Source organism: Anarrhichthys ocellatus, unplaced genomic scaffold (assembly GCF_004355925.1).
Source record: "Anarrhichthys ocellatus isolate YVR2014 unplaced genomic scaffold, GSC_Weel_1.0 scaffold65, whole genome shotgun sequence".
Lineage (NCBI taxonomy): Eukaryota > Metazoa > Chordata > Actinopteri > Perciformes > Anarhichadidae > Anarrhichthys > Anarrhichthys ocellatus.
Window position 1 is genome coordinate 151,534 of NW_022280095.1, and position 12,272 is coordinate 163,805.

Genomic DNA, 12,272 nt, shown 5'->3' on the forward strand with positions numbered 1-12,272 from the left:
AAAGCTGAGAAAGCAGTTGGAAAGTCATTTGCAGATTTCCATGAGAAGGTGAAAAGTAGGAAATCCACAGACTTTTGTGATGGCAGACTGCTTCCGAAACTGAGGGGGAGTCGCCTACTCCTGACCTGGCGGACAGATGCTGTCAGGCGTTTTCTGAAAACCTTCTGTCGCACTTCCATGGCCTAGATAGTTCAAGTCTTGCCCTTTTGAAGGCTAGGAGGAATATGACAAGACTGAAGCTGGTGGACAGACCACAAAAAGTCCTCGAGAAACAAAGATCTTGGAGAAAGAGGCAGAAGATGTCGGAGAAAGCAAAGACGTTGGAACATGACTTTCTCTGTTTCTGAGAAACCAGACTACCAGTCTGAAGACCTTCAGCGTTCATTATAGCCGCAATATGTTCAATGTTCACCGAGAGAAGAGGTAATGCGTGATGAATAAGGTTTGTGACGGTTGGATAGACATGAACCTCTCCTGGTTGAATCGCCAGTACAAAAGATTAACAACTATGTTAGAAAATGTCTGGTTCTGTGGTGATAAGAAATTAAAATCTCGAAGTCTGTTGAAGTAGAGAAGTCAGTTATGACCCTCGAGGTGCATTTCAGTAAGAAACGTCCAATCACAGAGCTTCAATTTCTGTTGTGTGCTCATGTTGAGATGAAGTGGAAGATTACACTTTGTAAAAACATGATAAGACATGCATCAGTTCCAATTAGTTCACTTTGAAATGACTGGTTGAACGGTTAAATGACTGATTATTATATAAGATTTGTCCAGAGTTTCTATTGTGAAATTGCAACATCCTGTATTAAATTGCATAGAGTTGCTTGAAGTCTCAACGTCTCAAAGAACACACCATGTTTGAGAGATTCACAGCACCCCCCACTGGAGTGGGTCGGTAGTTCAGGAGCGTCATGTTCACCTGTTGCTGCCAGTCACATTTGAACTTCACGGTACAGATTCACTCAGCTTGAGATGCATTCATAGTTGCTGCTTTTCATGCTTCCCTCTATATTTTATAAAACAAGATTATAGGGTGTGCCTATAGGAGTTTTTTCTTCATTATCTTGCATAAATCTTTTCGAAGATTGTCCGAGGCAGAAGTCGGCACAGGCTTGACCACCTTTCGTGATCTTTCTGACAGTAACACAATATATTGCCAGAGCATATTTAGTGTAATTGTTTCTAGGAATATAAGCTGCGTACATTTACCAGCTGCTCCTAAAAAATTTCCCCTGGGGTTTCTCCTGCTTTGATAAAATCGTTGGCCCTCTACACAGAACTTTGGATCAGATGAGAAAGGTCTTTTAAGCTTTAACTAATAGGTTTTATACGACTCATAAAACAACTTTGCAACCCAAAAGTTGCTTTTATTAAAACCTGATCAATAAAGCATTAGTAAAATATTCATCAACCTTTAATAAAGCCATTAGTTATAAGTAAGTTACAAACATTTTTCAAAGGGTGCCTTAAAAGAAAATTGTACCTATTTTTTTGTTTTCCTCTCGGAGATGACGGAGATGTTTGTGCTACTTTTCTTATTATTTTGGTTTTGTTGTTGTTATAGATTGCATTATAACATCAGGCATATTTGTCCTCAAGAGTCAAAGCAAAATCACCTTAAAGGAATAATTTCAGAGCAGGTAATTTGTTGCAATGAGGGGAAACAATTAAAAAAACGAGATATCCTTCCATCCTGTTTTATTAGAACTTCAGGTTTTACAACGATGCTGTGCAATTTATGCGATATGTGTTTTCTTCCTCTCTCCCTCTGCTTCTCCTTTCTGTCAATTATTGGTCGCAATCCTCCTAATCTTCATCGTGACCGATTTGATGGTGTGAGGGACTCCGTTCTGTCTCCAGGTGTCCCACAACATGTGCGTCCTCTGCCCCTGGTTTCGCTCTGCGTCTTCGGGGGAGCCGTTGAGGTTTGCCAGGCCGCACCGGTTGAACCACCATCCTGTCTGGTTGTGCTGGCTGCTGCAGCTCTCCACTGTACGGTTGCCGATGGAGCAGGAAGGATTACAGCCGTCATTGTCCACGTCTGAGGCGCTGAATGGAGCCGTGTCCTGGTTCTGATCCTGGTCGTAGCCGCGAAATGCATCACCTGAACACACGCAGACATGCACACAGGTATGCAGACGTGCACTTGTTGATTGTGAACATATATACAAGTGCATTTATCATTATTTTGACTTTGCATGGTGTGGTGATAAAGCACAACATTTGTCAATTACTTTTTGTAAGTCTTGAATAATTTAGTCTTACCTGCGCTGCCTGCATATCTGCCCAGGTGAATACTGAAGAACTCGGTTTCATTGTCCAGGTCGAAATCATCATATGCTGCGTAAGAGATGACGTCATCGTGGGACACCAGAGCGATGTGAAGTTGGAACCGAGTATCTTTCTGGTTTACTATATGAAATGCCTTCTTCAGACCCAGCCAGTGTTCTCCTACACACACACACACACACACACACACACACACACACAAAAGAGAGATTGTATCATTACTAATATCATTGGCAAGTGCAAAATTAATCTTCAACATTTGTAAGTGAGACAGCATAAAATCCATCTTTGGAGTCTCTGGACATTTTCTCGATTTTTACATATTTTCTTAAATTCACCTTTTAAAGGCATTTGCATATATGATACATACCCATGTGTTGTATATCAAAATGTGCAGAACAATCTCAGCTCTCTGTATAATGAGGCACCAATTGCCCTAAGGCACCGTGTAAAGAGATAATGTGTCCCTAAAGCTGAAGTCCGATTTTTGAAATTCTTCAAATCTCTTTTGAGAACATACCTTTACTCGTGTGGATAAATTGTTTTGGTGCTTGCAATTGGTTTGCCAAAGTCTTAGGTTCACACAAGTAGTGGAATATATGAATAAAATAACAGATAAGTGTATAATAAAAGTCTAAAACCAAATTTTGTAATATCGTTTTTTGAGTAGAAGTGTTTCTGTCACTCTACTGTCACCACATGTTCGAGGGACTGAGTAATGACATCATACTACAGATCAAGCTTCATGGGCTGTGTGCAAATGAAAAATGAACATTACAACAGTTTTTGTTTTCAAACCAAATATTTATGTATAAAAACAAAACAGACTATTTACAATATTGTTTCAGTTTTTCAACTCTCATGCCATGCTGCAAAACAGTTTCTGTCCACCTGCACGCAGAGGGCAACATCACACTCCTTGCATTTCCACGGTGTGTCCTTTCGCTGGCCTTGGATTTGGCAATGTTCACACCTCCTGCGGCCCGTGGTGGATTTCATTCTGGGGCCTGCTGCACATTGGACATCAGCGATAGGCACAGGAATATGACCCGCAGGTGCCCGGGCAGGAGCTGTGCGGAGAGGCTTGCCACAGAGCGCAGCAGTCAGCTCCTCCATGAAAGCTCTGTGCGTCATGGGTTTTGTTTGCTGGGCCAGACACAGTTCCTTGTGAATAATGTAGCTGTTGGTGGTGGCGACGTCCAGAAAATGATAAAAAAGGGTTCTGTACCAGCGCATGGTTTTGTGTTGTGCGGCGTAATATTGCTGGTCTGATCGATCAACTCCACCCATGTGTTGATTGTACTCTGCAACTGGTGTGGGACAGGGGACTGGTACCCTTGACCAGGAGCCATCCTGGTGTTTCACCCTCCTCAGCACAGTTTTGCCAGAGTATGCCGTGTGAATTGTGGAGCAGACCGATACTTCGCCTCGTGTCCATCCATTTCACGTAGACGATGGGGCCATCCCGGATCCATCTCATGGAGCCTCTCTCTGACCTCTTTGTGAGGGCGTTCACATCTGTCCGAGGGCACTCCTTGCAGTACTCCCTGTAAGTCCCACAGGCAGCAAATCTGTACGCATGGAGAGCCCTGAAGAGCTTGGGGCTAGAATAAAAATTGTCCGTATAAATGTGGTAGCCTGTGCCGAGGTAACCTGCTTTCACGAGGGACATCACAACATCATAGGCCAGGCCATGTCCGGAGGGGATGTTGCTTTTGCCGGTGTAAATTGAAAAGTCCACTGTGTAGCCATTCCTCGAGTCAGCCAAGACAAACAGCTTGAATCCCCACTTTGTGGGTTTGTCCTTCATGTACTGGGTTATCCCAGTTTTAGCCTGGGAGGCGACCATTCTTTCATCCGCAGCCAGGTGTATGTGGGGATGATAAAATGCCTTACAGGCATTCTTGATGTTGTCCATCAGGGGTTTCAGTCGGAAGAGTTTGTCGTGGTCGGCTGTGCCCTTTTTCCTGTCATTATGGACATCCTCGTCAGGGTCGCTAAGATGAAGGTTCCAAGATATTGTTCTGTATCTCTCCCGTGGCATGATCTGTGATGGAAGAGGCAAGGAAAAAAAAAGTGATTCTGCCTCCAGTAATCCACAATACTATCTAGATTTACCAGGGCCATGTACAGAAGCAACCCAATGTACTTGTAAAAGTACCCTACGTCCAAGTCTGTCCATTTGTACTTCTTTCCGTGTGATATTTGTTTAGCAGCCTGCTTGTTTGTGTTTTGACACAGTGTTTGTACTGTTTGTACAGGGAAGAAAAGTTTGAAGAGGTCGAGGGGTGTATATGTGGAGGTGGAGCTGAGCTGTGGCCCTGGTGTCCGAGCAGGTTGAAACCTGGAGACAGGGGGAGCAGTGTCCGGGTCTTTGTCCGTCTTCCAAGACAGCGGGGGTGGGGGCGCCGGTGCTGGTGGCTGCGGTGGAGGTACCTTGTGCTCGGGTGGGACGGGACCTCTTTGCTGGCCGGGCTGGTGGCTGTGGTGGTGGGGCTGGTAGTGATGGCTGTGGTGACCTGGTGGCAGGCAGAGAAGGACGTGGTGGCTGCTGCAGAGATGCTGCATGTTGTTCACTGGACCCTAGCAGCTGTGAATCCTCTCTGTAAAAATAATATGAGACAGTCATTGAAAGAAAGAACTCAAGAAAGTTCTCACTCCCTTTCTCCTTTTCCCTCCACATCCCCCCCACACACAACAAGATAGATACATACATACTTTATTCATCCCCAGGGGGAAATGTGTATGTTACAGCAGCAAAGATATACTTCAGCAAAGTAACGGAGTAAAAGTAAAAATGACTGACGGTCACATTTAGCTAACGTTACGCACAAATTACTGTGATATTGCAAAACAAAGTTTTTGTAAATGCACTTACCCATCTTCAAATGGATCCCTGTTATTTTGGTATTCCTCTTCATCGTAGGAATCAAATCCCTCAGGCTCTGAAGATCCTCCGCCATCCTCACTGCTGCTTTCCCAAAGCACTTCGCTAACTGTAAACTTTATCTTCGCCATTTTCTCTCTTCTCTCTGACCTCTCGGACGTCGACTGAATGAAGCGTGTTTCACACAAAATGTAGACGGACACACGAATCCACAAAGTACGGTGAGGGGCGGAGCTCGACGGGTCGCGATCTGCCTCTGTATTGGTCCTATCCGAGCTCGCTGTGTGAGTCACGTACAATCTCGCGAGCATACGGACACGGAAGTGGAGAGTCTACAGATTCCGACAACATCTGACATGCTGTATTGTCGTGGAGATATTAACAGAAACACCGAGTAAACGCGCCGGCGCGTTCGTCGTTTGGTTTTCAAACCATGTTATGTTGCATATTTTGGAGCACTAAACTGACATTTAACATTATATAAGAAATTGAAACATGTTACTGCCATTATAAAACTTTTGGACTTAACATGCTGCAAATTCATGAAAAGTAAAACAGTTTACGCGCAATATATAACAATAATGAAATAACAGATCAACGCACCATGCTAGTGGAAATGTTATTATAACAGCTTACAGTTTAGGGAAGGCTCTGTCTTGGTTTCAACATGACAATGCTCCTGTGCACACAACCAGGTCCATAAAGATGGTTTAGTTTGGTGTGGATGACTGGCCTGCACAAAGGCAAAGACCTCACTCATGCTTTTGTGGCTGAAGAGCCAAAAATATTGTCGAAAGCCTTCTCAGAGGAACACTATTCAACAATCACAATTGGATGTAATACTTTAGGCGATGTATGTATTAATGTTCATTTTACAAACTCACAGTGTCGAGGTCTGCATGTTAACTGGTGTTCTTGAGCAGTGAGCCGGACACACCTTGCACACATTAGCTGTTACACCTCAACGTCCTCCTTATGTTGGTTTTTAAAGCTTATAACAGGAAACGGGCTTCTGTCTCCGTCTAAAGTAACTTCACACAACCTGCAAGGTTTCCAAAGCCGTCGACATAATCAGCCCAGGCTCGCTTGAAGTCAGTTAATCCATCAGCCCTCCGTTGCATCACCGTCCATCCGCCTCCCATGTAGTCCATCTCACAGAAAACCTGCAGCAACAGGTTGTGTTTTCACTGCAGATTAAGTGACAGACTGTGAATAACTGAAGTATTATTGTACATTTACCTCAAAAGAAGAGTCTGTATTCTCTGGGTGGATGATGTAAATACCACTGGGGATCTTGGGGACGACTGACAAAAGATTGTCCTTGATGTCGCTGCAGTCCCGTCCTAATCAAAGCAAACGCACTCTCCTTTATCGTCAGGAAGAAAATCAACATTCACTAAAGGATGCATACATAAGGAAGGATGTATTTCCATAACACATTTTACATTATTATCTAGGGAAAAACATATAGTTGGCAATTCAATTTCAGATATACTGAAAGATTAAATGCTCCATTATAGGTTGAGAATGTTCTCCTACTTCTTAGAAAGCTCCTCCAGAGTCACTCCTCATGACTATCAAACCAATATTGATGTGTAAAATTTGTATGAATGAATGTTGTGTCATCACAAGTGTTTATGTGTGAGTTACCGTGGGACTGCACCGGTTTGACGGAGTACAGCTCAGTGTTGCTTCTCTGAACCTCAGAGCTGAGCGTCTGCACTTTGGTCATCAGCTCTGTGACTTGAAAATGTGACGCTAGTGTTTATTCAGCCAGCCAATCGCACGCTTACAAACCCCGTTACTAGGACGAGAAAAAAAAGAAGACTTCACTTTACCTGACTGCTGAGGATGTCCAGGGCTCTCTGCTGCTCCTCCATCACATCCCTGATCAGCTTCCGGGTGCTGCGTCCAAACAATAACAGAGACTGCTGTAACTGGCCTACACACACACACACACACACACACACACACGTTTTAAACAACAGATGATGATGGAAGACATAACAATAACACCAGGAAAGAGGTTGTTTTTTTTTTTTACCACAGATTGAATGTTTCTCATCTCGTAGCAGCTTGACAGTGATGTCACATGGGATGGAGCATGTGTCCTGACTTTTGACCCCTCCGGGAAGTTTCTGGCCTTTGACCGGAGCGTCAGAGAGGTCCTCATTGACTGTTTCTGACTGGCTGAAATAACTGCCGTGTCCTGTGTCCTGGCGATCAAGAGAGAACTACAGTGAGGGTTCAATTCACAGTCAAGTGCAACTAAACTGGGATTTCTACTTCATAGAGCAGGACACAAAGTCCTGACCAGCTTCTGTATCTAACCTCTCTGCCTCAGTGGACACATGAAAATATTAACTCTTATCTGGGGATCAACCAAAGTTTCATATTAATGTAAAAAGTAAAAATAATAATACCTGCCAGCCTAATATATTTCAATGCAAAACAACTTGTTTTAACAAGCACAGAACATAACAAACATGCTGCTCACACATTAATACATCAGTGACAATAATCCTATAACATATGTAAACACTGTGGGAGGGGCTATTTGGCATAACAAGTAATGTTACTTTTCTTTGCTGATAATACTTCATTGCTTTTACTTGAGTACAATTTGCAATGCAGGACTTCTAGTGGAGTATTTTAACATTGCGGTATTTATCTGCAATCTTTATTTACACACACAGACACAAACAAACACACAGCAGTGTTTTCATGACTTTTGGGCACATTACATTGACTTACATTAATTTCCTGGAGACTTACCATAACCGTAACCACTACCAGCCGAACACCAATCTTACTCTGACCTTAACCTAAACATATCCGAAAATCAAGTCTTCCCTCTAAAATGTAATGATTTACATAACGTGCAATTCGGGTAAAACACAAACACATCTTAATAATCTATATTTCCACACGCTATTGATGATGATGTTAATGTTAGAAACAAAGAAAAGAAAAGATTCACGATTCATGATCCATCCATGATGCCTAACTCTAAACCCTTGGATCTCCTTGACTGCATCAGCCTTTCTTGAAGCAATTCACACTCATCTGCAAAAAAAATGCTGTGAAACAATAACTCTTGGCACAGGTTTAAATTTGACCAAATCAGACAAGTGGCCTTTTACAGCATGCTCCCTCTATCTTCCCCTTTCCTGTCTCTATCTGACTAAATATTACAGGAAATAAAGCTCAAAAGAAATACCTTTTAAAAAACAATACAATAATTCCTGATACATTGATGACATGCATATCATACATACAGTGGAGGAAAGCAGATGAGGCACAAGCAGCAGAATGACAGTTGTCGTCCACATCATGTCGTCTGACTGTGATTATTTCCTGAATATCACCAGCAGCCACTCCTTCATTGATGCTTTCTTTTTCCACAGAGTCTGCTCTGTTCCCTCACATGTCCACCCGTCTACCGAGTCTTGTCCGTCCTTCCTCTCAGTTGTCAAACTTCTCCCTGCTTCCTCTCTTACCGCCTCACTCTCTCCACCTCCATCAGTACACTCCCACTTTTTCTTGTACATTCCCATGACAACATCCCCTATAAGAGCAGGTCAAATTTGTAAATGGGCTGATCATAAAAGTCTGGAGATGTTTCTGACAAGTCGACAAGTTGAATGTGCTGATTCCGGATTTGTGGTAAGGAGTGATTGCCTTCCCCCTCAGTGTGTCTATTTCCAAGTGTTTTTATTTTTAATGGTTATATCCTGCCACCAGCATGAGAAACAGATGTGGGGAAACGGGCAGCTTGTTTTAATGTAGGAACACTTTCTCTCTGCCTGTGTCTTAGCTTGGGAGCTGAAGGTAGCATGCAGCGAAGGCAGGGTGTCTCTGCCTCTTGTGCTCATGTTTCCTCCCTCTTGTCTTTCTCCCTGACCACTGACTCATCTGAAAACAGCCTCCCAGAGGGGCAGACCAATTATTTCTTCACTGGGCAGTAAAGCAGTGAGGGAAGTGAGAAAGAGAAAGAGAGCAACAGAACATTCCTGTCAGGGTCCAGCTGGAGCCGGCCGGCCTGTCGCGTCCCTGGAAAACTTTGCTGCGAGAGCCAATGAAAAGCTTTGCTGTTGTTCTGAACCTGTGTGAGTTAACAGTCATGGTCAGTGAGAGGAATGTGAAAAGTCTGGTGCCCCAGCCCCGGGGCCCCCACATCTGTCCTATGTTACATGCTCTTGTAAAGTGGTCTATGCATGTGAATGAAACATTATCTTCCAGGCGAGATAATGAGAACATTCAGACAAGACTGTGTGGTGTCTCTTCAGCATATAGCCTTGCCTACTGTCCTTGTAAAGGTATGATACATTAAAAAACTGTTTGATGGTTGAAAGAAATGACATCCTCGGAAATTCACTTATTTACTTTCTTGACTTAACTATTAAGTCAACTTACTCAGCATTCCTTACTGTTTATTACTTATTTACTTATTTATAACACTTGTTTTGATACATTGTTTTTTGCTATGTTTCTTGTTTGCACATTCCACTATGCTGCTGTAATCCTGTAAATGTTCCCACTGTGGGACTAATAAAGGATTATTTTATCTTAATTTAGTTTGGCATAAAGACTAGAAGCAGGGGAAACAGCTGCTGGCTTCATATTTATTAAACAGATATGAGAGTGTACAATGAAAGCAAATAATTATGTTTCCCAAAATGTTTACGAGGCAAAGAGCTAGCCCGTCTCTGTCCGAAAGTAACAAAATCACTAATCAACACATTATATCCGCTTTGTTCAAGCATGTAACTCTCCCAAAAAACCCCAACTTGGGTTTTTGTAAGTGTTAGGAAGCGAGCAGTTAGACACCAGACGCTGGTTTTTGGATATCAAACAGTGGAGTTTTATTTACCAAAAAATACAGAAAAAGCAAAGCAACCGTGGCTAAATTAGGCACTAAAAGAGTTCAACGTAACTGAACTCTGCCGCACAGTAACTCAAAAGAAGAAAAAATGATATTAGTGCAAGTTATAAATCAGAGTTTAAGTGTTAACAGCAGTAAATTAAATCAATTAGAAATGATGCATGCCAAAAAATGATAATAAACCTATACCAAATCTAACTCTGTCGATTGTGTAATTATGGGAAAGTTGCCTGTAACTGAATATAAAACGAAATTAATAAAAAAAAAGGCCAAATTAAAGTGGAAGTGAGTGGAAATTACGTCACCAAGTGTTTGTCTGCTGGTGTGGATGTGGGTGCGACCGTTACAGCATGGATCAACATGTTAATTGGTGAGTTTTAGGGGAGGGCAGAGCCAGTCTAGCTGTTTCCCCGTATGTCTTCCAGTATGATAAACTAACTAATCGTCTGCTGGCTTTAGCTGTGTGCATCAGACAGGCTGTCAATCTTGATTGAAGCGAATTAGTGTGCTTCCCAAAATGGCAAATTAACCCTTTTATAATCAAAAATATACCAACAGCAGTCGCCTAAATACAACATTCGTGAATAGTTTTTCTTCCAAGCACTTTTCAGTTTGTCCTTTATTTGAACAAAAGTGAATTTGTTAAATAATATTAGCTTCATCACTCAGTGTTTTGTTTTCACTTTGACGTTCTTCTCTCCAACACATTCCAGAGTCCCAAGCTCCTAAATTAATACTTGAATGTGAAACTATTTGTTTGTTAAATTAAACCAGGTGTTCTTACTAACTGTTTTGATGGGAATGAGAATAAGCACCTGATAGGTCACCTGTGTGCCACTGGTCTGATTTTGCAGTGAAAGGGCACTGATTAAAAACACAGTTTGGGGATGACTTTGTACAGAAAAAAATAACAGAATAAATCCTGCAGAGGTAAAACTAACAAAACACAGTTACATCAGAAACAGTTACGCAACATCTGTCTCCACTGCATTTTTGTGAATCATTATGAAAGTAATGAAAAACAAAATAAGCTTCACACGTGTTAAAGTAGGACAGTGCCATCTGCTGCGCTATGGTTTGTATTACATTACAATTGTACATACTGTATGTTGATCTTTTCCCCTGTGTTGCCTCTGAATTCTTCACACAGAAACTAATGATAATTTCGGAGAGAATAGTACATATTGTCTTATCAATGATGACTGAACATTACGTATAAAAAAAACACATGTCTTACTGTGTCAGAAGGGGAACTTTGTTGAATCAACACAATATTGAGAGGAAAATATATTTTTGTTTTAACTTCACACAGAATAAACTGCATTAAAAAGTATTGGTGTAGCTGCATTCAACACAAAACACAAAATTGTAAAATGTTAAGCGTGCAGACGATTCAGGTTAGCAAAATTACACGAAACCCCAGAGAGGCATGCAAATCATAACACTTGACAAGTTGATTTACAAATATTAAACCAGTGAAATCTAAAGACATATCAAATAAAGATTTAAAAGTATAATATCTTTTAATTCCTTAACATTTGTTTTTTTCCTTGTATTTCCCTTCAAGCAGCTTGTTAAAATAGTTTCATCCCACACTGTTTGACAGCATTTCAGTTTAGATTAGATTGAATTTGCATATAAGAACAATAACAGGCTGTTTACCAGATGCAAACAGTAGCATCTATAGAGATAAACAGTAAAAAGATAAGTAAATGTAAAGAATGACACAGGGGTATGGATTGTGAGAAGGGATGTTACTGTGATCCCTACAAAAACAAAACAACATACGTGTGTAGTGAGAATGAACATTGTGTGCATATTTACTGTATGCCCATATATTCTGTATCAGTTTACCCCAACCCTGCATTGAAGCATATTAAATATGTAAACCCAATACTGAAAGCTGTTATGGCTGCAACATCCAATCAGATGTAAATAATCTAGATGTGCATCACTTTGTATATATTTTTCCATTTCATGTGTTTTATTACCAATTGTAAAATCTTCCATGTCCGCTTATCTATATTAATTCTGGTGGCTTACGATGACTTAATAATTTATTGAGTTATTGGATGCATAGTGGATAATAACACCAGTCCAGGCAGACATATTTTTTCTTGAATTCAATCTGTTGGCCAGCTGAGCTCCGGCTCACTGCGCATGTTTTCCACTAGAGGGCAGGACACTGTGTGGCTGCGTGACTGCGTT

General features: G+C 41.5%; 2 protein-coding genes across 2 annotated transcripts; both read right to left on the reverse strand.

Moving 5' to 3' along the window:
- Positions 1 to 1,330: 1,330 nt before the first annotated feature.
- Positions 1,331 to 8,627, reverse strand: angptl5 (angiopoietin-like 5). Its single transcript, XM_031872677.1, has 8 exons — positions 8,458 to 8,627; positions 7,224 to 7,395; positions 7,018 to 7,121; positions 6,830 to 6,923; positions 6,419 to 6,522; positions 6,222 to 6,342; positions 2,269 to 2,454; positions 1,331 to 2,107 (listed from the first exon to the last, which is right to left on the reverse strand). The coding sequence occupies exons 1-8, from the start codon at positions 8,512 to 8,514 to the stop codon at positions 1,788 to 1,790; spliced, it is 1,158 nt and encodes a 385-aa protein (XP_031728537.1). The 5' UTR covers positions 8,515 to 8,627; the 3' UTR covers positions 1,331 to 1,787.
- On the reverse strand, positions 2,369 to 6,199 carry LOC116397337 (piggyBac transposable element-derived protein 4-like). The gene is made up of 2 exons (XM_031872678.1): positions 5,171 to 6,199; positions 2,369 to 4,895 (listed from the first exon to the last, which is right to left on the reverse strand). The coding sequence occupies exon 2, from the start codon at positions 4,334 to 4,336 to the stop codon at positions 3,569 to 3,571; it is 768 nt and encodes a 255-aa protein (XP_031728538.1). The 5' UTR covers positions 4,337 to 4,895; positions 5,171 to 6,199; the 3' UTR covers positions 2,369 to 3,568.
- Positions 8,628 to 12,272: the final 3,645 nt, after the last annotated feature.

Bases quoted from the DNA above. Each gene is read 5' to 3' on its own strand.
- LOC116397337 (XM_031872678.1), bottom strand. From the start codon at position 4,336: ATGCCACGGGAGAGATACAGAACAATATCTTGGAACCTTCATCTTAGC.
- angptl5 (XM_031872677.1), bottom strand. From the start codon at position 8,514: ATGATGTGGACGACAACTGTCATTCTGCTGCTTGTGCCTCATCTGCTT. The intron at 7,122-7,223 runs GTAAAAAAAAAA...GTGTGTGTGTAG, and splicing joins TGAGAAACATTCAATCTGTG to GCCAGTTACAGCAGTCTCTG. The intron at 6,924-7,017 runs GTAAAGTGAAGT...TCACATTTTCAA, and splicing joins TGGACATCCTCAGCAGTCAG to GTCACAGAGCTGATGACCAA.